Below are 25,039 nucleotides of genomic sequence, written 5' to 3' on the forward strand. Positions count from 1 at the left end.
ACTTGCGATGGCTTTGAAAATCAGCTTTCGACTGTGTTCGAGGCTATCATAGACAGTAATGATAAGAAGGCAGCGGGTCCTAGCTCAAGCTTGAGCATCAAAGGTACGAGGGAATTAAACAGATTAGCTTGTTCTGTTAATTATGATGTACATAGTGGCAGCACCTCACGTGGTAGGTGCAAAGGCAGGGATGAAGCCTAAAATCCTCTCTTGGAATGTTAGAGGGTTAAACGAGGGTGTCAAGCGATTGAAAGTCAAAAATTTATTAAGGCAATGGAAGGCTGACATTATTTGCTTGCAAGAAACTAAACTGAATTTTGTGTCTAATAGTTTAGTGAGAAGTCTGTGGGGTTGTCACTATGTTGATTGGTGCTATCTAGCTTCTCGCGGGGCCTCTGGTGGTATTTTGATTATGTGGGATAGAAGGATTGTAGAGAAGATTGAAGTGTATGTGGGTGAGTTTGTTGTTGCCTGCTCTTTCAGAAGCGTTGCTGATAATTTCTCTTGGGCTTTTGTTGGAGTGTACGGTCCTAACTTTGACTCTCTTAGAAGGTCTCTCTGGGATGAGTTGGCTGGCCTTTCTTCTTGGTGGGAGCTACCTTGGTGCATCGGGGGTGATTTCAATGTCACTCGCTTTCCTGCTGAAAGATCTAGAGACGTTCGTCTTAATGCGGCTATGATGGAGTTTTCAGACTTTATCTTTGAGCAGGATCGTATGGACCTTCCTCTTGTAGGAGGGCCTTTTACGTGGTCTACTAATCAGGAGATTCCCTCTTGGTCTCGCCTTGGTAGATTTCTTGTTTCTCCAGATTGGGAAGTCAAGTTTCCTAGTTCTCTTCAGAAAAGGCTTCCAAGATTGTGTTCTGATCATTTTCCTATTCTTCTTGATTGTGGTGGTGTTCATTGGGGTCCCAGACCGTTCAAGTTCGAGAATATGTGGCTAAAGGCCGAAGGGTTTGTGGATAGGGTGCGTTTGTGGTGGGAGTCCTATCGCTTTCAAGGCTCGCCTAGCTTCATCTTTTCTCAAAACTTAAGGCATTGAAGATTGATCTCAAAAGATGGAACGATCAGGAGTTTGGTAATGTGGAATTCCGCAAGAAAATGCATATGGAAGAATTGTGTGCTCTTGATAGTTTGGAGGAACAACGGGGTTTAACTTCTGAAGAAAAGGCGAGGAATAGAGGGGTCATCAGAGATGTGGAGAATTCTATTTTACAGGAGGAGATTAGCTGGAGACAGAAGTCTAGGGCTCTTTGGCTTCAAGAGGGTGACAAATGCACCAAATTCTTTCATCGTGTAGCCAATTCGAATAGGAGATCCAATTCCATTGAGTCACTCTCTGTCAATGGTTCTATCTCTTCTGATCAGCAGGTTATTAAGGATCATGTTGCTCTATTTTATAAATCTCTTTTTGCAGAACCTTTTAGTTGGAGGCCTAGATTGAATAACATTGTTTTTGACAATTTGAATGCGGGTGAAGCCTCTTCCTTAGAACTCCCTTTTGAGGAGAGGGAGGTCTTAGAGGTGGTTAAAGGTTTGAATCGTGATAAGGCTCCAGGTCCTGATGGGTTCACTCTTGCGTTCTTCCAAGATTGTTGGGAGGTGATCAAGACTGATCTCATGGGGGTATTCCAGGACTTCCACACTCATAGCAAGTTTGTCAAAAGCATTAATGCCACTTTTTTAGCCTTAATTCCGAAGAAGTTTGGGGCTATGGATCTTAAAGATTTTCGGCCTATTAGTCTTTAACTTCTGAAGAAAAGGCGAGGAATAGAGGGGTCATCAGAGATGTGGAGAATTCTATTTTACAGGAGGAGATTAGCTGGAGACAGAAGTCTAGGGCTCTTTGGCTTCAAGAGGGTGACAAATGCACCAAATTCTTTCATCGTGTAGCCAATTCGAATAGGAGATCCAATTCCATTGAGTCACTCTCTGTCAATGGTTCTATCTCTTCTGATCAGCAGGTTATTAAGGATCATGTTGCTCTATTTTATAAATCTCTTTTTGCAGAACCTTTTAGTTGGAGGCCTAGATTGAATAACATTGTTTTTGACAATTTGAATGCGGGTGAAGCCTCTTCCTTAGAACTCCCTTTTGAGGAGAGGGAGGTCTTAGAGGTGGTTAAAGGTTTGAATCGTGATAAGGCTCCAGGTCCTGATGGGTTCACTCTTGCGTTCTTCCAAGATTGTTGGGAGGTGATCAAGACTGATCTCATGGGGGTATTCCAGGACTTCCACACTCATAGCAAGTTTGTCAAAAGCATTAATGCCACTTTTTTAGCCTTAATTCCGAAGAAGTTTGGGGCTATGGATCTTAAAGATTTTCGGCCTATTAGTCTTGTAAGTGGTGCCTACAAGATCATTGCGAAAGTTCTTGCTAATAGACTCAAAATGGTGGTAGCGAAGATTATTTCGAATCCTCAAAATGCTTTTGTGAAAGGAAGGCAAATTTTTTATTCTGTTCTTATAGCGAATGAGTGTTTGGATAGCCGCATCAAATCAGGTGAACCTGGGTTACTTTGTAAACTGGATATTGAGAAGGCTTATGATCATGTAAACTAGGATTTCTTATTGTATATGTTGAGAAGATGTGGCTTCGGGGAGAGATGGTGTTCTTGGATAGTGCATTGTATTTCATCGGTGCGTTTCTCGGTTTTGGTGAACGGCACCCCTTCTGGTTTCTTTAGTAGCTCTCGTGGTATTAGACAAGGTGATCCTCTGTCGCCTCTTTTGTTTGTCATTGTGATGGAGGCTTTTAGTAAGCTGTTATCTATTTCTGTTCAAAGGGGCTTTCTCTCTGGCTTCTCTGTGGGCTCTAGAAGCAATGGAGTGATTAATGTTTCTCACCTTTTATTCGCAGACGATACATTAGTTTTCTGCGAGGCTAGTCCTGATCATCTTCTCTATCTTCGTATGTTATTACTGTCCTTTGAAGCTGTTTCAGGTTTGAAGATTAATTTGGATAAGTCAGTTTTGGTTCTTGTGGGTATTGTGGATAATATGGATGATCTTCCTGGCATTTTGGGCTGTGGAGTCTCTTCTCTTCCTTTAAAGTATCTTGGTCTTCCATTGGGGGCTCCTTTTAAGGCTAAGTCTTGCTGGGATGAGGTAGTTGGGAAGATCGAGAGACGTCTGGCTAGCTGGAAGCGGTTGTATTTGTCGAAGTGTGGCAGAGTAACCCTGATAAAAAGCACTCTCTCTAATCTTCCTACGTACTTTCTATCTCTACTCCTTATTCCTTCCAGTGTTGCTAGTCGTATAGAGAAGATGTATCAAGATTTCTTGTGGGGTGGCATAGGTGAAGAATTTAAATTTCATCTGGTTAATTGGTCCAAGGTTTGTTCCCCTATTTCAAGTGGTGGTTTGGGCATCAGGAATTTGAGGCTTTTCAATAAGGCTCTTTTAGGGAAGTGGCTGTGGTGCTATGTCCATGAGAGAGAGGCTTGGTGGAAATCTGTTGTGGATGCAAAGTATGGATCTACTCGGGATGGTTGGTGTTCTTTAGATCCCCCTGGGTCTCACGGAGTGGGGCTTTGGAAGAATATTAGGAAGGGATGGAGTTCGTTTTGTAACCATACCAGACTCATGTTGGGAAATGGATCTAGGATCCGTTTTTGGGATGATGTGTGGTGTGGTGAGGTGCCTCTTAAGAAAGCTTTCCCAGTTTTGTATGACATTGCGCGTGACAAGGATGCTCTTGTAGAAGACCATATGGTTGTGGTGAGTGGGTCTTATCAGTGGGATGTTAGCTTTTACCGAGCGGCCCACGACTGGGAGGTGGATGTTTTGGCCTCTTTTTTCTCTCTGTTGTACTCATCCGGAGCGAATTATGATGGGGAGGATAAGCTATGGTGGTCTCCTTCTCACAAAGGGAAATTTGATGTTAGATCTTTTTATAAGGCTCTTGCTTACAAAGAGGCTATTCATTTTCCTTGGAAAAGTATCTGGCGGACCAAGGTTCCTTTGAAAGTGACTTTCTTTGCTTGGACGGCAGCGCATGGGAAGATCCTTACTTTGGACAATCTAAGGAAGAAGCGGGTCATAGTGATTGATAGATGCTGCATGTGCAAAATGAATGGGGAGTTAGTGGATCACCTTCTTCTCCATTGTGAGGTAGCACGCGCTCTGTGGATCGCCATCTTTAGTCGCTTCAGCCTGTCTTGGGTTATGCCTCTTCGGGTGGTAGATTTATTCGCTTGCTAGTGGACAGGTGGTCGCTCCCGGAGTGCTGTCGTGTGGAAGATGGTCCCTTGTTGCCTTATGTGGTGCTTATGGAGGGAACACAATGATAGGCAGTTTGAGGACAAAGAAAGAACCATTGAGGATCTCATCTCCTTTTTCTTCATTCTTTGTACTCTAGATCGGCTGCGTTCCTCGCACCTTTAACGTTTAGTTTTAATGATTTCCTTGTATTGTTTACTACTTCCTCTTAGATGCCTTTCTTGTATACTTCCTGTGTACTTGATTGCGCTTTGCGCTTTTTAATGATATTTCTCTTACTTATCAAAAAAAGAAGAAGTTAGAGATCATTCCTATTGGTGAGGTGGAGGATGTCGAAAGGTTGGATGGTATATTCAGGTGTAGAGTGGCGGTGTTACCAATGACATATGGGATTTGCTTTGGGGGCGCCATACAAGTCAGTTACGATAGTGTTTTTTTTTTTTTGATAAGTAAGCAAACATTTATTGATAAAAAGCGTAAGGCGCCCCTAAGTATTTTTTTTTTTGATAAGTAATTGTAATTATATAAATATAAAAAGCGCAGAGGGGCGCAACCCTTATACACGGGAAGTATACAAGAGATCCCCTAAAAAGGACGAACAGAAAATAGCTTTAAAAATTCTACAAAAGTAAAAGAACTCGAACTATAATGGGGTGCTATCCAATAAAATAAAGTATTGAGCCATCGCTTCCGTAGCTCCACCATGGATGTCTCCACATCTTCAAACAGTCGAGCGTTCCGTTCCTTCCAAATACACCACAGCATGCACACAGGAGCTAACCGCCAAGCCTTTACAGCATGACCAACCTCAAACATCCCCCCCCAACTATTCAGCAACTCCAACACCGTACGAGGCATAACCCACTCAACCCCAAAACGCATAAAGACATAGCTCCAGAGAGCCCGGGCGAACTCACAATGGAGCAATAGATGATCAATAGATTCCCCGCTCTTCTGGCATAAACAACACCACTCAATTACTATCACCTTCCTCTTACGCAAGTTATCATGCGTCAGAATTTTACCCAAAGCAGCTGACCAAACGAAGAAAGCCACCCTTGTTGGAGCCTTCACACGCCAAATATTCTTCCAAGGGAAGCACGGAACCAAAGGGCCATCCTTCCTAATTAACTCTTTGTATAAGGATCTCACCTCAAATACACCTTTTTTCGAGGGATTCCACACTAACCTGTCGTCCTCCCCATGTCGATTCGAAGAGGAGTATAGACGCTCGAAGAAGGAAAGGACCATATCCAATTCCCAATCCTGAATATGTCGAGTGAAGAGAACATTCCACTGGATAACACCATTATGAACCACCAAGTTATCTTCCACCAACGCGTCTTTATACCTTGCAATTCTAAAGAGAGAAGGAAAGCATTGCTTCAAGGATCTATCCCCACACCACAAATCTTGCCAAAAACTAATGTGAGAACCATTCCCCACTTCAAAACGAATAAAATTACGAAAAACCTCCCACCCCTTCCTAATATGCTTCCAAACACCTACTCCAAAAGAACCCAAAGCCTCTTTTGAACACCATCCCCCTTTTAGACTATCAAATTTGGCATGAATTACCGAGCGCCATAAAGCCTCTCTCTCCCTACCATACCTCCATAACCACTTACCCAATAGAGCTCGATTGAATTGAATGAAATTGTGAACTCCCAACCCACCAGCTTGCAAGGGTGAACAAATTTTGTTCCAATTTACTAGATGAAATTTGGCCTCTTCACCCATGCCACCCCAAAGAAAATTTTTCCTAATTTTATCAAGACGATTAGCCACCCTCACAGGAATAGGAAACAAAGATAGGTAATAAGTGGGAATATTGGAGAGCGTACTATTGATAAGAGTCAACCGGGCACCCTTTGACAAATACATCCGTTTCCAACCCGCTAACCTCCTTTCCATTTTCTCAATAACTACATTCCAAATAGCGGTGGACTTATAAGAAGCACCCAACGGCAGGCCCAAGTAAGACATAGGCAAAGAAGCAACCCGACATCCAAGAAGATTCGCCAACCTTCCGACATTCTCTACTCCACCAATAGGAACAATTTCAGATTTTCCTAAATTGATTCTCAAGCCAGAAACCGCCTCAAAACCTAAGAAAATACATCTCAGATGTCGAATCTGTTCTTCTTGAGCTCCACAAAAGATCAAAGTGTCATCCGCAAACAGCAGGTGATTCACAACTAATGCCTCAGAATCCCTTGACCCCACTGAGAACCCTGTCAAATTACCTTGATCCAGTGCAGCAGTCAGCATCCGACTCAATGCCTCCATAACTACCACAAACAACAGAGGAGAAAGAGGATCTCCTTGTCGCAACCCACGCGAACTACTGAAAAAACCGGCTGGGGTTCCATTTACAAGAATAGAAAATCTCACCGAAGAAATACAAAAACGTATCCACTTCCTCCATTTTTCCCCCAAACCACATCTTTGCAGCAAATAAAGCAAGAAATCCCAGTTCACATGGTCATAAGCCTTCTCCAAATCCAGCTTACACAGAAGTCCAGTTTCCCCCGATCGAATATGACTATCCACACATTCGTTTGCAATAAGCACAGAGTCTAGTATTTGTCGGCCACCAATGAACGCATTCTGAGAGTTGGAGATAATCTTTCCCACTACGGACCTGAATCTGTTCGCAAGAACCTTTGAAATAATCTTGTAAATCCCCCCAACCAAACTAATGGGGCGAAAATCTCTCGCATCCATGGCACCATTCTTCTTAGGAATCAAGGAGACAAAAGTAGCATTCAGGCTCTTTTCGAGCTTGCCTCGAGTGTGAAATTCTGCAAAAACATCCATAATGTCAGTTTTTAGAAAAACCCAACACTTCTGAAAGAAAGCCATCGTGAATCCGTCCGGGCCCGGCGCCTTATCTCCATTCAAATCCCTGATAACATCCCACACCTCCTTCTCCTCAAAAACTCTTTCTAACCAGATGCTCTCCTCCGCATCAATGGATAAAAACGATAGGTCATCCACCCTAGGGCGCCACGAACAGTTCTCTGAGTACAGCTTTTTGTAAAAAAGAACTAGATGCTCCTTAATCTCTGCTGGATTTTTTGAAATTTCACCGTTAATAATCAAAGAGTCCATATGATTGAACTTGCGATGTGAATTGGCGACCCTGTGGAAGAATTTAGTATTCTTGTCCCCCTCCTTTAACCACAAAGCTCTAGACTTTTGCCTCCAACTCAATTCTTCAAAGAGAAGGGTCTTCTCCATCTCTCTCGCCATATCTACCCTACGAGTTTTTTCACCCTCATCAAGACAACGCAGTTCTTCGATTAAATCCAGCTCACGAATACCCTCCATTAATTCTTTCTTTTTCTTCTCTATATCACCAAACACTTCTTCATTCCATTTCTTCAAATCCGCTTTCAAAGCCTTCAATTTATTGGCTAAAACGAAGCTTGGCACACCAGAAAATTCATAAGACATCCACCATTTTTGAACCTGCTCAACAAAACCTTCGTATTTCAACCACATGTTTTCAAACTTAAAATACCTTTTACCTCCCCTAATAGTTCCACAATCCAATAATAAAGGAAAATGATCCGAGAATAGCCTTGTCAATCTCCTTTGTGATACCTCAGGATAACGATCCTCCCACTCTGAGGAAATTAAGAATCTATCTATTCTGGACCAAATAAGATCTTCCTGACCATTAGACCAGGTAAACTGGCCATCTACAAGGGGTAAGTCCACCAGATTATGCGAGAAAATAAAGTCCGAGAACTCTTCCATAGCAGCAGAGAAACCAGCACCACTAGATCTCTCACTAGGAAAGCGGACCACATTAAAATCCCCCCCAATACACCATGGCATCTCCCACCGACTCATCAGTCCAGCTAACTCATCCCACAAAGCCCTCCTCTCTCTATCATCATTAGGACCGTACACACCCCCAAACGCCCAAACAGAGTTATCACCAATGTTGCGCAAGGAACAAGCAACTGAGTATCTACCAATACACTCCTCCACTTTCTCCACCACCCTTCTATCCCACATTAACAAAATCCCACCCGACGCACCATTGGCACCCAAATAACACCAATCAACATGGATGCAACCCCATAAGCTTTGCACCACCTCACGCGAAATTACTGCCATCTTCGTCTCCACCAAACATACAATATCCGCCTTCCAAACCCTTAAAAGCCCTCTGATGTCCAATCTTTTCTCGATCGCATTAAGCCCTCTAACATTCCATGACAGAATTTTAGGCGTCATAAAAACGAGCAGAATCCCTACCCTTAAGTCTTCCTCTAACAGACTGAGCCCCTTTTTTCTCATAATTCAAAGACCAAGTCAGCCTATTTAATTCCCTCTTTCCTTTCTTCCCTAGCGCAGGCGAAACCATAGTCTTAGAGTCTGCTAAAGAGAGATCTCTAGCCTCTTCAATTTCCTCAAACAAAGCCAACAATCTGTCCTCAAAACGACCACAAGAAAGCCCAATGATTGGATAAAACTTCTTGATTCTCTCCACCACCCATCTAGGCGACACCCTCCGCCTGTCTTCAACTTCCACTGCCAGTGGAGCAATAACTAACGGCTCAAAGCACTCTAACTCCCTCTCCCCATCACTGGTCTTATCCAGCAGCATTGGACCTTCAAAAAAATCCTCAAGCAGCAACGGTTGATAATCAAAGTGATCCCACTCCTCAGCCGTCTCACATTCAAAAGAAGACCCACTCCCCCTGAAACCTCCTAGTCCTTTCCAGCTATAATTCCCCACCAGCGGTTCCCCAAATAATGCAACAGAATCAATACCCACTTTTCCTTCTATAGCGGAAAACACCACCCAGTCAGGCATACCTTCCCCTTGTCTCTGAAAAACCAGGTCCACAACAGACCCATTTGTTCCCAGACCATCACCCATCTGAGGAGTGTTTACCTGAGGGGTCAACAGGAGACCTCCACCCTCTGCCGACAAAGCAAAGCTGAGTTCCTTACCGACGACCAAACCTCTCTCTTCTAGTTCAGTGGTTTCTGCCACAGGTGAAACGGCGAACCCAGCCTGACGGAACTCTTCTGATTCCAGCCCCGGAAAGGAGTTATCCAACTGTCTATCATCTTGGTCAACTTGTTGCACGGTATCCGATACGATCTTCAACTCTCCAGCCCCATCACCCTGCAACTCCATAAACGCCGGAGAAATATCCTTGTCCCCATACTTCGCAGAAGCTGCCTCCTTCTCCTTGACCTGACTGGTTTCTGCGTCCAGCTTGTGTTGCCCTGCCTTGACTCTCCAGACAGCCGAAGAACACAGGTTCCGCCTTTTCCTACGTTGATAAACACGTCCCGAGAGAACAGGTTTGCTTACAGCCGGCTGGACGGCCGACCCCAGACCCAACACCTCGGACTGAACCGCTGAGGAGGAAGCGCCGGCGTCGGATAAGAACTGGCGAGCCGGAATAGGGCGCAGAACTGACCTTGCCTTGGGCAAAAACCGAAGGTCGGGCCTTTTGCTGGGGAACTGTAAACAGTCTTTGCCTATAGAAGGTTGGGCCAACTTAGGAGGTCCTTGGATAGAAGAGGTTCTATCGGTTATCCTGGAAATGGGCCTTGAGAAACTGGGGCCCATGGGATTGGACCTACCCATCATCTCCTCCTCCCACGAAAGCACTCGTTTCAGACAATATCCGACTTCCTCGCATAAAGTCTCCAACATCTCCCTGATACTGCGCAACTCGAGGCAATCCTGGTCATGTAGCTTGCGTGGTGTAGTGGCCGACATAGGGGGAAAAGAGCCCGCTCCCCTACCACTAAGGTCTGTCGCACGCTCCCTGCTCGACGTAGCATAGGATGAATTTTGAAACTTCATCCCGGCAGGTATCGCCGGAGAAACCTTCTCCTTCTCCACTGCCTTCAGCCCAGCTAGTGCCTCCGGAAGTTCCTTCTCCAACTTATTTCTCATCAGCCCAGCCTGATTCGCCGTCTCCAGAATTGCCGTAAGAGTCTCCTTATCACAATGACCCTTTTCCGGAGTAGACGCCCCACAACGGGACTCTTCCTCCATAAAGGAAGAGGATGCCATATCTGCCGGCAGGGGAGCTTTCAAAATATCTGCATAACTCCTCTTCTCAGTCTGAGGCTGAGACTGTGAGACTTCCTTACCTCGAACGTGTTTCGTGGAATTACCAGCGAGCAAACTATTGAGAGCTAACCGAAGCTCCTCCCCAAAACGCTTCCACCCTTCACCGAACAAGCCTTTCGGCACCAAGACAGAGCCTTTTCTTCTCCTCCCCTCATATTCTTCTAAGATCAAAAAGAACCCATGCCTATTAGCGCATTGCTGAGCAAGAATCCGCGGATAACCCGATACGGCTTGATTCCAGAACACTCTACAGTCCTGAACCGTAACCAAATGCTGAAAAGACTTAAGCAACCACACAGCCTCATCTTTGTCCAAAAGAATAGTCCTCGTTTTTCCATTACGAAGCTCATGGATCCTAATGCCTGTGAAGCCACCCACCACCGACACAACAAACTCCTTAGACTCTACTGACCACCGACGGGATGACATAACTCATTCCGGGAGTTGTTGTTAAGTACTAAAATTATCTATTTTCTCCAGCTCTAACTTAAGATTTTCAATATCTGTTGCTTTGATACTTGAAGAGTAAATATTCCAACACGAAGAGGGAGGCTTTGTTGAGATTGGTGGTGGAAGCTAAATAGGAGAGCATGTGTGGAGGGTAAAGCTCCGATGCGGTGTACAGGTCCTACAGCGTGGGGGTGTGGACAAACAGGTAGTATACACAGGAGAGCCAAAGCTAACCCGCGAAAACCCAACAAAAACTACAAACTTTTATTTTTTTGATAAGTAATAGCAATTTATTGAAAAGCGCAAAGGGACGCAACCCTTATACACAAGAGAGCCCCTAAAAGGGTCGAACAGAAAATAAATTTAAAAAATCTACAAAAGTAAAGACACTCAAACTATGATGTGGCGCTATCAAAGAATATAAAGTATTGAGCAACCGCAAAAACTAAACCCCAGAAACCGAAAGATCACCCAAGAAACAACCCACAAAAAAACCACCGAGGCATACAACCCCGCAACATGTGGGCCTTGCCTTTCCTACACCTAGAAGAAGCTTTAACATTGCCATTATTGACGGAACTTTGCAGATTTGATAGTATATGGAATGGTATTGTAGAAAAGATGGAAAGGCAGTTGGCATGCTGGAAGAGGCTATATATGTCGAAGGGAGGGAGGTTGACATTGATCAAAAGTACTTTATCCAATTTACCCACTTATTATTTATCTTTGTTTCCTATTCTGTTGGGTGTGGCGAATAGGATTGAGAAATTGCAAAGAGGTTTTTTATCGGGAAGTATCAAGGAGAAATTTAAATTCCATCTAGTGAAATGGTCGACTGTTTTCTCTCCTACGCAATATGGTGGTTTAGGAGTCAGAAACTTGATTAAGTTTAATCAAGCTTTGTTGGGTAAATGGTTATAGCATTATGCTATGAAGAGGGAGGCGTTATGGTGTTTGATTGTGAAAGCAAAATATGATATTTTGAGTGGTGATTGGTGTTCTAAGGAGGTAGCGGGGCCTTTTGGTGTTCGAGTGTGGAAACATATTACAAGGGGGTGGGGTGTTTCCTCGAGATATATTAGATATGAAGTGGGCGATGGAACTAAGACTCGTTTCTGACATGATGCTTGATGTGGGGATCAACCATGGAAGGAAGTTTTTCTGAAGTTATTTAGTATTGCTCGATGTAAGGAGGCGTGGGTTGTGGACAACAAGCTGTCTTCCAGTGGTGTTATTTAGTGGAATGTGTCTTTTTCAGATCTGTACAAGATTGGAAGGTAGATTTGGTGCTTGCATTTTTAGAATTGTTACATTCACTTAGACAAGGGAGTGAGGATTGTATTAGGTGGATTCCTTCAAAGAGGAAGAAATTTGAGGGGAATTTGTTCTTTCACGAGTTATCTACTTAGGGGGGGTTTTTCTTTTCCTTGGAAGAGTGTTTGGAAAGTTAAAGTCTTTTTAAAAGGTTTTTTTTTTTTTTTTTTTTTTTTTTTTTTTTTTTTTTTTTTTGTAAAGCAGCTCATGAGAAGATTTTGACATTGGATAATCTGAGAAAGAAAAGAGTAATAGTGGTGCAATGGTGCTGCATGTGTCAGAGGAGCGGAGAATCTATTTATCATCTTTTACTCTATTGCGAAGTGGCACAAGAATTATTGAGTGTGATCTTTATCCTATTCGGAATTCATTGGGTTATGCCTGTAAGGGTAGTAAAATTGTTCGATTGTTAGCGAGGTCAGGTGGGTAGTCGCTCAGTTTTAGATGTGTGGAGGATAGCCTCGTTGTGCTTAATGTGAAGTATATGGAGAGAGTGGAACACTAGATGCTTTGAAGATCAAGAGAAGACGAGGGAAGAGTTCAAGAACAACCTGGTCAAATCGCTTTTTAGTTGGACTGGGGCGTATAATATCTCTCAATTTTCTAACTTTTCTAAATTTGTGGATTTTTGTTATTCTTTTTGCATGTAAGATAGACTTTATTTGTATACATCCTGTGTACTAGGGTTGCGCCCCTCTGCGCTCATCAATGGAATGAATTATTAATGATAATAAAAAAAGTTTATGGAGAAATATTAGGAGTTGGGATGCCGTCTCTAGTTTTGCTAGTATTGAGGTGGGTGATGGCTCTCGAACCAGGTTTTGGCATGATATTTAGTGTGGGCATCTCTCTTTGAAGGACACTTTTTCGAAGTGATTTTTCCTTGCAAGGGATAGGGATGCTTTGGTGGCTGACCATATGCTTTCTCACAATGATGCGGTGCATTGAGACATAAATTTTCTTAGATTGGTGCATGATTGGAAGGTGGATTCAGGATCTTTTTTTTTTTTATTATTATTTTTTTTTTAATGTTTTGTATTCCATTAGGATGGGTCGTGATGGTGACGATAAGTTTTGTTGAATCCCTTTGAAAAGACGATCCTTTGAGGTAAAAACTTTTTACAAAGTTCTCATTCCCAACGTTGATTCCTCCTTCCTTTGGAAGAGCATTTGGAGGATTAAAGTTCCTCTCAGGATGACTTTCTTCAATTGGACAGTATCTTTAAGGAAAATTCTCACATTGGATAATCTCTGGAAGCTTCACATCAGTGATAAATTAGGGTTGCACATGTAAAAGGAGTGGGGAAACTCTTGATTATCTCATTCTTCATTGTGATGTTGCGAGAGATTTGTGGAACATGATTTTTTAGATGTTTTGAGTAGAGTGGGTTATGCCTAGACGGCTAGACATGTGGTAGATATTTTGGCTTTTTGGAAATGTAGGTTTATTCATAATGATATTAAAATTGTTTGGAATGTAATCCCGTCATGTTTAATGTAGTGCATTTTGAGAGAAAGGAATGCTTGAAGTTTCGATGATTGCGAGAAGACGAGTTAGGACCTACATCTATGTTTTCTTAAATCCCTCTTTGAGTGATTCTCTGCTAATGCCTCTCTTAATATCTCCAATTTTGTGTCCCTTTTAGGAGTTCTCTTGTATACTTCCCGTGTATAAGGGTTGCGCTCCTCTGTGCTTTTTTATAAATTGCAATTACTTATAAAAAAAAAAAAAAATATCTCCAATTTTGTTCTCTCTTCTCTTTTTTGATTTGTTGGGTGTTTTCTCTTGTATACTCCCCGTGTACTTGAGTTTTGCCCCTTACATTCTTTAATGAAATTGTTTTACTTATAAAAGAAAAAACCTTATCCCAAAAACAAAAGAAAAAGGAAAAGAAAAATTGTAGTAGTGATAAAGCTGCATAAATATAGGGGCTTTACAACCCTCTTCTGTTTTGTAATTTATACTTCGTATCCTTTTCTGCAAGTGACTCCTTTATGTGAGTCACTGATTGTCAGCCAGGATAGATTTGGTGTTAGCCAGAGGGTTTTCATAGTCCATACTTGCTCTTATATTTAATTTGTTGTGCAATTCAGTCCACTAATTGTCTTTGGGTTTCTGAGTGATGTGATGATTTCTCTTACCATTCTTATGCATTAAAACAGATATCTGAGGCAATGGATATCAGAACAAGACAAGGGCTACTTAGTGCGCTGGTGGGAAAAGTGGGAAAAAGAATGGATGCCCTATTGATCCCTCTGGAATTGTTATGTTGTGTTTCGCGCACAGAATTTTCTGACAAGAAGGCGTACATAAGGTGGCAGAAAAGGCAGGTAAGTTCTTCCCCTTTCTCTGTCACTCTGTTTCTCGGCCATATAAGTTCTCTTTTAAGGAAAATTTGGAGTGGTTGTGATATATATACTTAACACTGACGGTAATTTTTTTCAATTTGTTGTTAGTTCAGTTAAATATATTGGAGGAGGGGCTTATTAATCATCCTGTTGTTGGATTTGGGGAATCTGGGCGCAAGGCGAGTGAGTTGAGGATTCTTTTGGCAAAGATTGAGGAATCTGAGGTGTGTCTTATTCACTTATTGTTTACTGTTGTTTGCTATTATTAGCATCAGACCATGCCAAACCATTGCTTACCTGTGTATTCCTTCCATGATTGGCTGTTAAAACCATTGTCTTGTAAACTGTTACTTCAATTAGTTAGTTGCTTTCGATCTTAAGTTCTTTTTGAACACAATGATAGACAGTTTGAGGACAAAGAAAGAACCATTGAGGAGCTCATTTCCTTTTTCTTTCATTCTTTGTACTCTTGGATGGCTGTGTTCTTCGTTCCTTTAGTGATTAGTTTTAATGATTTCTTTGTTTTGTTTTCTTCTTCTTCTTAGATGCCTTTCTTGTATACTTCCTGTGTAATTGATTGCGTTTTGCGTCATTAATGATATTACTCTTACTTATAAAAAAAAAAAAAAAGATTTTGAAAGGCATCTATGTCCTTGAAGAGGTTTATTTTATATATTTTTATTGTCTTTTGGATTTGTTTCTTGTTGGATCATATAGGACCTTGTTTATTATCTCTGTTTCTTAGTTCTTAGCTTGTTATTTCTTCCAGTTCTAGTTAAGTACAGTATATGAGGAAGAAAGAAAATTAAATAATATAATGTTGCTAATGTGGATATTATGTTTGGGCTAGAACTTTATCTTTGCCTTGTTTGACGTCTATGTTATATCATCTGTTCTGTTTTAGCAATTGTTGATTGTGTTGATGTGCAGTTCTGGGGCATTTGTGTTGTGGGTTTTTTTGGGTTAGCTTTGGTTGTTCCTGTGTATACTTCCTGTGTACCTAGGGGCGCCTTACGTTTTTTTTTTTTTATAAAAGTTCTTCTTACTTATCAAAAAAAAATAAAATTTCTCTATCTGCCTTAGAGTTTGATTTTCTATGCTTGTTCACTTTTTAAAGTCATTATAGATTTTTTTTTTTTAAATTTTATTTTCTTTTTCACTCTCCAAAAGAACCCCTATATAAAGAAGGAAAAGGGAGTTTTTCTAAGTTTGAATAGATAAAGATTTTTTTAACATGTGAATGTTACTAAATGATGTCACCTTAAATGTCGTATTTCCCAGAGATAGAAAAACAAAATGGAATAGAGAGTCTTAATTTTTTGCTTTCCTCCTTGGCCTCTGCGTGGATAGTTTTTTTTTTTTTTTTTCCTCTCCATAAATTTGTGTTGATTGGCAATTGTGCATCATCATACTTTCTGAGCCATGATGCGCAAGTTTTGTTCCAATATTACGCAAGCAGCTTTATGATCAACCTTGAGTATCTTTTATGTAACTCCTTAAAGCCTTTGGCATAATCTTCAGCATCTGGCTGTATTTCTTAAATGACTGTACATCATTATCTTTTCTTTTCTTTTTTATATGGTAAATGACTATATATCATTATCTTTTTTAGATTCATATAACTGCTTAAATCATTTGCGATTTTCTGAAAATTCTAGCTTGTTTCTCAAAGAAATTATTAGAATATTAGTTTAAATGTTCCTATCAGCTTAAGATTTTGGGATTAATAGTGATTTAACATGGCATCAGAGCTGAGATCATAAGTTTGATGACTCTACTCCCATTTCACTTGTTGGGCCTCACTTGTTGAGAGGAAATTTGAACCCACATGTGAAGGGGAGTATTGGAATATTAAAATGATTAAATCAACTCTTTTCTATCGATTTAAGCTTTTGGGATAAATGATAATTTAACAGAAATAATGTACTTGTCATCGTGTCGAAATTCTTAGAGGCTTTTCCAGTTTCTCCTCCAATTATCAGATGGTAACTAAATGCTCCACTTTATTAAATGTGTTTCAAGCTTAGATTAGTTTACATTTTAGCACGCTTCTATCTCTCATTTGTTCCTTTTTATTTGGCTTGCTGCTAGTGATCCCGATAACTTTTTTTTTTTTTTTTTAATTTCCGATTTTAGTCTCTTCCATCTTCCACGGGTGAACTCCAACGAACGGAATGCTTGAGATCCCTGAGAGAGATTGCCATTCCACTTGCTGAGAGGCCAGCTCGCGGTGATTTAACTGGTGAAGTATGCCACTGGGCAGATGGTTATCCCCTAAATGTTAGACTATATGAAAAACTGCTTTTCAGCGTCTTCGACATGTTAGATGAGGGAAAGCTGACAGAGGTTAGTAGCTTTTTTGTTAGGTGATGACAACACCAAGAAAGAAGTCCTCAATTTTTGAAGTTTAAGATTTCTTTCATAGTTTTGAGCTAGTTTATGCTTGAAAACTGGAGTTAAAGCTTCATGGAGGTAGGATTAGGTTTGAGTTCTGTTCAAAATTGCTTATAAAATTTAATGTCTTGTTAAATATATTATAGTTTAGACACGCTTTGAAATTTTGGATTTATTTTCAAACTTTCATCTAGAGATGTTAGTCAGGGTTGACTGTGATCCAATTACTTGTAAAAAAATGTCAGACTGCAATCCAAGAAATTGTTTTTTAGAAAAAACATTATGAATCTATGATGACTCATTTTAGCTACATTTTTCATAATTTGCTTGATTGGACCATGTATAGCTTATTTTTATCACCAGGAAGTGGAAGAAATCCTTGAGCTCTTGAAGTCAACATGGCGTGTTTTAGGAATCACAGAGACCATCCATTACACCTGCTATGCATGGGTACTGTTTCGTCAGGTATAGTAGTTCTATAAGAGTATCTTTTTTAATTGCGTAGTTCAGTAGCCACTCAATTTTTTTTTTCTTCATATTTTTCTATGATTGAAAATGCTTTACTGTGACACTTGATTTCTTAATTGATGATGAAAATGCGCACTCTCATTTCTTATATCCATACTCCAAATATTTTATTTAAGCAATGCTAATATTTTGTTTAAACAATGGTTACTGGAAGTTTTGACTTTCATGGACATAAATGATGCTTTCAGACACTTTCTCGTGCTTTGTCTCTGTCTCTCTGCCTCCTTCCCTTCTCTAAACACAAACACATGCAGTTTGAGTAAGCGTGCATGAAAGGTTGGATGCATCTTGTATCATGTTTGTGTACTTTTTCCCCCCTTTTAGGGAACTTCCATTCTTATGTGCTATAGAAACTAAGACTAACGTGCAAATGCATATAGGAAATTAATTTTGGACGTTATGATGAACTCTCTCTCTCTCTCTCTCTCCTGCACACTCCACAGTTTTTTTGTTGTATCTTGTATCTTGGCTGTGTTTTGTATTTAAACTTTTTGGGATTTTCATGTGCATTAAAGTCATTAAGTATAACTGTTCCTGGAACCAAGATTTCCCAATTAAATTCATCTTCTATCGATGTATATTCACCTAAAGTGTAGCCAATGAAAGTTATTCAGGTGATGTAGAGTGTTCGGAATTAACGTGCTAGAGTTGGAGCTACAGTTACCAAGGCTCCAGGCACCTAGAAACGGAGCTGAAGATTCCCTCTTCTATACATCTTCTAATTAAGGCAAGGCACACATGTTGTAGGCTTGTTGTGCCTTGGCGGATAGTGGGTAGTCTTGTTCTTAGTTGGGTCATTTTGTAGTTTGTTTTTGGTTTTTTCGTTTTCTGGGGCCTTGGTGTTGTGGGTATTTGCGGGTTAGCTTGGTTGTTCCTGTATACTTAGGAGCTCCTTACGCTTTCTTTAATAAAGTTTTTTTACTTATAAAAAAAAAGTATATTTAACTGAATGAAGGGAATGAAAGCTATTTAGATGATGTAGAATGCATTCTTTTGAAAATTATGGTTTGATCTATTTAAGTTGGAGCTTCAGTTATCAAGTAAATAAGTATCGATGAGTTGCCAGCTTCATTTGATCATGAGTTTTTTTTTTTCCCTCTTTTTCAAATTTTTTTTCTTTGTATCTTTGTTTATTAAATGGTGTCTGTCATAATGGATCTCCAGAAGTTGTAATCATTGTTGTTTAAGAAATCATAATAGCAATACTTACCAGCCACTCTCATCAGGTGGAGATTGGATCAATTGAGATGCGCTATGGCAAATGCTTCTAATCCTTTGGTTCACTGTTGGTGCACTATGTGAAACATCTCTCTTATTTTATTCTCTGACCTATTGAGCTGCTTGACTTGAATGATATATAAGATTTAAGACTGAAGTATGTGGAGGGGGTTACTTTGTATCTTGGGTTTTATTGTATCATGGGGGGTTCTTTTGTATCTTGGGTGTTTGATGGGGGGTTTCTTTTGAATCTTGGGTTTCATTGTATTATGGGGGATTACTTTGTATCTTGAGTGTTAGATGGGGGGTTCTTTTGGGTTTTATTATTATGGGGGTTACTTTGTATCTTGGGTTTCATGTGGGTTTTGGGTTTTGTGGGTATGTAATTTCTTATGGGTTTTCTTGGGTTTTTCATGTGGGCCAGTTGAGTTGCTCCTGTGTATACTCCCTGTGTACTTAGGGGCGCCTTGCGCTTTTGTAATGAAATTTTTTTACTTATAAAAAAAAAAGACTGAAGTATGTGGAGTATACTTACCTGTTGCCTATATGACACTATTATGACTCAACCACATACCTAAGTAGCTAAGTCAGCATCAAGAGCAATTCAGTGTTAGTCTGTGGAGTACTCTTGGCAATACTGTTTGTTTAATTTTTTTTCAACGACAATTATGTTGATTTCTCATTCTAAAATTGAATTTGTTGAAGTTCTGAATTGTCCTACTTGGTTTGCAAATTTTTTGAGTTGTGCATGATATGATCGTATCATAGTTGAAGTTAAAAATAGCTGAGCATTTTTGTTCTATTTCTTTTTTCAAACTTTGTCACATTAGCCATGAAAATGAAAATGAAAATGATAATGGAATGCCTGTTCAAAAAAGAAAAAAAAGAAAATGATAATGGAATGGCAAGGATTTTGTGTGAGCCACAGAATCTTTGGAAAGCCTACAGGGAAAATTTTCAGGTTGATCAATTACCTAAAAATTTCCAGTAACAAGAAAACATGTTTGATTTGATCTCCCTTTAAATTTCCTCTTTGGGTAAAAACATTTGCAAAAGAGTTTCATGTCTGTCAAAAAGTGTAACTGGGAATGATCAACTGATCTCCCTCTTTCTTCCTATTCTTCTCATCAGCCCCTTCTTATTTGCAAGCTTTTGTCTCTTGAGACTGATTTACTGCTCTATGTCTCCACTAATGAATAATTATATACAAAAAAAAAAAAAATTGGCATCTAAATTCACATTCCCAATTACACTTTTTCATCTAAATAAAAAAAAAATTCATGCGACTCTTGTCACATACGCTTGTAAACTTATTTGAAATTAAGCTGTCACACTTGTCACATCTAAACATCTAAACACTTGTCACATAAGTTTCATGTGACACTCATATGTCGCTGTTCCCTATTCCGGTGAGTGTTGCTTCTCGCATTGAGAAGTTGCAACGCGATTTTCTCTGGGGTGGCATGGGTGAAGATTTTAAATACCATTTGGTGAGTTGGGAGAAGGTTTGTACGCCAATTTCGTACGGGGGGCTTGGCATAAGGAAGTTGGTTCAGTTCAATCGCGCATTGTTAGGTAAATGGTTATGGCGATATGGCACGGATAGGGATGCTTGGTGGAGAGTCGCGGTGGACTCCAAGTATGGTAGTTTGTGGGGTGGGTGGTGCTCCCAAGAGGCTGCTGGGGCGTTTGGAGTAGGGCTGTGGAAGTTTATAAGGAAAGGTTGGGAGAAGTTCTCCAAATTCCTGAGATTTGAGGTGGGGGAAGGGAGTAGGGTAAGATTTTGGCATGACATGTGGTGTGGAGATTCGATTCTGAAAGAAGTGTTCCCTGATCTATTTGGCATTGCTCGGGTGAAGGATGCGTCAGTGGCTGATAATTTGGAGAGTTTGGGTGGGTCCTTTCAATGGAACGTGAGTTTTATTAGAGAGGCTAATGATTGGGAAGTCGATACTTTTGCCTCTTTCTTCCAGATGCTGGGCTCTACCAAGGTGAATATGGAGAGGGCTGATTGTCTTAAATGGGCTCCATCCAAGAAAGGTGAGTTCAGGGTGAAGTCATTTTTTGGTTCGATGATGTGTGATGGAGGTACTCGGTTCCCATGGAAGTGTGTGTGGCGGTCTCAGGCTCCCTCGAGGGCAAATTTCTTCACTTGGTCTGCAGCTCTAGGCAAAATCTTGACGTTGGACAATCTTAGGAAGAGGAACCTTATTATTGTGGATAGATGCTATCTTTGCAAGTGGGATGGGGAATCAGTGGATCATATTCTTCTGCACTGCGATCTGGCTTCTGCTCTTTGGAACAACATTTTCTCCCGCTTTGGTATGGCGTGGGTCATGCCTAGGAGCGTGATGGACTTAGTTGCTTGTTGGTGGAAGTCTGGGAGATCTGGGAGTGCTACTTCTTGGAAGATGGTACCTGTTAGAATAATATGTTATGGTCATTATAATATGTGGTAGGTAAGAGGGTACTATGGTCATTGTAATATTTTCCTAAGTCTATATAATGTTATGTGAGGTAGGCTAAGTAAGAGAATTAGCCTCCTCTTTCCCTAAAACATGGTATCAGAGCTTTAGGATTAATCTTAGGGTTCAACTCCGTTCTTCATACTATACCCTATTCTCTAAGTTATTTATTTATTTTTAACCATAGAAACCCCAAAGACCTGATTGTGCTGCATCTCGAAGGAATCTAAGGCACTGGGCTTCATGCCCGTGTCTGGCAAGCGGCGGCGGCGCAATCACGGTTATTGATGGTGTGATCTCGCCGTCATGGTTTGCTCCGTTGGTTTGCTCTGTTGTTTCGCTCCGTTGGTTGTCATCAGTGGTGGTTGCGGTGGCTGGAGCTGTGCTTTGTAATCTTGTTCCGTGTGTGGTGTGACTTGCGAGCACTCCTGAGCGCAGGTTCTTCACAGATCTGTTCGGTTATGTTCAGAGTTTGTTCGTCGGTGCGATTCTGTGCACTGCCGTCGTGGTTGCCCGGCACAAGGATATCCTAACCGGAAATAGGATATCCCGGTCAGATCTGCGTCGGATCCCAGATCTGCGTCGGGCCGGAGTGGGGAAGACAGACCCGTGTGCGTGCTTTGTTGATGTTGTTTGTCTTGTTGGAGGAGGAGCTGCGAGCTCTCGGAAGAAACCGGCGACGGCGACGGAGAATGCGCCGGATAAACAGTGCTTAAACGCCCAGATCTGCGTCAGCCATTACAGCCCAGATCTGCGTCGTTGGGTCACTCAAATCCGCACGGGTCATCCCAGTACATTCGGGTCAGTTCAGCCCGTTTCGTGCTGCGGGTCAACCCGACCCGGTTTTTGTCCATTCGGGTCAGTTCAGCCCGATTCGTGTTGCGGGTCAACCCGACCCGGTTTTAACTCGACCCGGATCCAGTTCCAGACCCGGTTTACTTCATTTTAGACCCACAGACCCGGTCCAGGTAATTCCCGACCCGGTTTTAGCCAATTCCAGACCCGATTCATCTCATTTTAGACCCGTTCAGCTTGGTTGTGTTGTGTTTTTGGGTTTTCTTCTTCTTGTTGGTACAATTTGGGGTAGTTTCGACTCAGCATGACTACTCCTATTAAATCAGATATACCCACGTTGGTCTCTATGGGTAATATACCACTGACATCCGTGAAATTAGATGGCAAAAATTATGTCTATTGGGCACGTTCTGTTGAGGTATCCTTGCGCGGGAAGGGTTTGTATACTCATTTGCAATCAGGCAAACCGACTGATTCCGCATCCACCAGCCTTTGGGATCAAGAAGACAATCAGATTATCTCCCTCATGCTGAACAGTATTGAACCTCACATTGGATCCTCGTGTATTTATCTTCCTACTGCCAAGGATATTTGGGATCATCTTAGTCATATGTATTCGGGTACTGGCAATATTACTCGCATTTATGAAGTCTGCAAACAATACTTTGGACTCGAGCAAGGTGCTCAGTCTGTGGACGAGTATTACAATCAAGTTGTGGCCATTTGTAAGGAGCGGGATATGTATCAACCACTCTCAACTGATTTAAAGAAAATGGGCAAGCAACGTCAAGATGTGGATGTGGTTAGGTTTCTTCTCGGTTTGAAACCTGAATATGAGTCAGTTCGTGCACAGATCTTAGGAAGTTCAGATCTCCCATCTCTTCCTGAGGTTTTTTCTCGTATTCAGCGTGCTACTCTATCTGATCGTGGACCTGTGTTGAACTCTGGCCGTGAGGGTGATCACGCTGCTTTTATTGCTGCCCCTCCTGCCCGTGGTGGTTCTGGTAGTCCCCGTGGAGGACGTGTCAGTAGAGGTGGTCGTAGTTTTCGCGGTGGACGAGATTCTCGGGGTAGTGGTCGTACGGGCGGTCGTGGGCCTCGCAAATGCACTCATTGTGGCCGAAACAATCACTCTGTGGATTATTGTTGGGATCTACATGGCACACCATCTGGGTTTGCCAATCAGGTGTCTTCTCAAGTAGATTCTCTCGCCACCTCTGGACCTCCTGCTCCGTCCAACCTCAATTTGGAGTGTGATGTCATCTCCATCCCGAAAAATGAGTATGCTCAGTTCTTGGCCCATAAGCAAGCTTCTTCCTCTTCTACTGCTACTCTTGCTCAGTCAGGTACTGCATCACACTGTCTTTTATCTTCCACTAGCAACCCATGGGTTATCGATTCTGGCGCAAATGAACACATGACTGGTTCGTCCACTTCCCTTTCTGATTATCATTCTGTTGTTACACCTAGAAGTGTCACTCTTGCTAATGGTTCCCTCTCCCAAGTGGCCGGTTCAGGAACTGCCCATTTGAGTCCTGACATTGAGTTGTTGTCTGTTCTACATGTTCCCAGTTTTCCCTTTAATTTGTTATCCATTAGTAAAATTACCAAAGCCCTTCATTGTTCAGTTAGTTTTTACCCCTCTTTGTGCATTTTTCAGGACCTCAAGACGAAGAGGATGATTGGTATGGGACATGAAGTTGGTGGTTTATATTATCTGGACCTCGCACCTACACCCGCCCCTCGCGCTTTGCAGTCCTCGGCCTCCGCTCTTCAATGGCATTGTCGTCTTGGTCATCCGTCTCTTCCTACTTTGCAGCATCAAGTCCCAAGTCTTCGTTCTGAGTTGTCTATGTCGTGTGAAACTTGTCAGCTTAGTAAGCATCGTCGTGTTTCTTTTCCATCTAGAATTGTCCGTAGGGTTTCGAGTCCTTTTGAGTTGGTTCATTCAGATGTCTGGGGTCCCATTAATATCGCGTCCAATAAATTTCATTATTTTGTGACTTTTGTGGATGATTTTTCCCGTATGACATGGTTATTTTTAATGAAAAATCGTACTGAGCTATTCTCTATTTTTCAACTTTTCCGTAATATGGTTAAAACTCAATTTGCTCAGAAAATCCGTATCTTGCGTTCGGATAATGCCAAAGAATACACATCTGGTCATTTTACCTCTTATTTGTCTGATAAAGGCATTATCCATCAAACCTCTTGTGCTCACACTCCACAACAAAATGGTGTGGCCGAACGCAAGAATCGTCATTTATTGGATGTTACACGTTGTCTCTTGTCTCATATGCATGTCCCCAAACAATTTTGGAGTGATGCTGTTCTCACTGCTTGTTATCTCATTAATAGGATGCCCTCCTCGGTCTTAGATGGTGTCTCTCCTCATTCCCTTTTATATCCTTCTTCCTCCCCGTTCCACTTGCCACTCAAGGTCTTTGGGTGTGTCTGCTATGTTCATAATTTAGGTCCCGGTTTTGATAAACTTGACCCTCGTGCTACTAAATGTGTCTTTCTTGGATATTCCTCCACTCAGAAAGGATATCGTTGCTATAGTCCTGTTCTTCGCCGCTACTTCACTAGCGCTGACGTCACATTTGTCGAGTCTCTCCCCTATTTCACTACTACACTTTCTTTGGGAGACTCTTTTCTCGCGCCTGACGCTTCGTCCACTCCGCTGCCTGTTCCATTTCTCTCTGAGCCTGCCTCTGCTCCTCCTGTCTTGTCGCCACCACACTCGCCTGCCCCACTCCAGGTTTATACGCGTCGTCAACGCCCAACAGCTCCTGCTCCTCCACCATCATCCTCAACGTCTTCAGATCCAGTGTTTCCACATGCATCAGACTCCTTGCCCATTGCCCTACGGAAAGGTACACGTTCTTGCACTACTCACCATCCTATCAGTCAGTTTGTGTCCACTAGTTCTTTATCTCCTTCACTATCTTGTTTTACTTCCCACCTTTCTAGTATTTCCATTCCAAAGACAGTGCATGATGCTCTATCTCACTCCGGTTGGAGGCAAGCTATGGAATTGGAGATGAGCGCCTTGCATCATAATGGGACGTGGGAGCTTGTTCCTTTACCACCTCATAAGAAGACAGTTGGTTGCAAATGGGTCTTCACCGTTAAGTTTCATCCTGATGGTTCTGTTGACCGATTGAAAGCTCGGCTGGTTGCTAAAG

General features: G+C 41.7%; 1 protein-coding gene across 4 annotated transcripts in view; it reads left to right on the plus strand.

Annotated features, from left to right (window-relative positions):
• LOC133879535 (protein unc-13 homolog) overlaps positions 1 to 25,039 on the plus strand; it is a 63,191-nt gene that overhangs the window by 11,959 nt on the left and 26,193 nt on the right. For all 4 annotated transcript variants that reach the window (XM_062318130.1, XM_062318129.1, XM_062318132.1 and 1 more), the window contains exons 8-11: positions 14,266 to 14,433; positions 14,565 to 14,675; positions 16,588 to 16,797; positions 17,209 to 17,310. In XM_062318130.1, coding sequence (XP_062174114.1) covers positions 14,266 to 14,433; positions 14,565 to 14,675; positions 16,588 to 16,797; positions 17,209 to 17,310 — 591 coding nt within the window. The remainder of the gene's footprint in view (positions 1 to 14,265; positions 14,434 to 14,564; positions 14,676 to 16,587; positions 16,798 to 17,208; positions 17,311 to 25,039) is intronic.

The sequence above is a fragment of the Alnus glutinosa genome, chromosome 10 (assembly GCF_958979055.1).
Source record: "Alnus glutinosa chromosome 10, dhAlnGlut1.1, whole genome shotgun sequence".
NCBI lineage: Eukaryota > Viridiplantae > Streptophyta > Magnoliopsida > Fagales > Betulaceae > Alnus > Alnus glutinosa.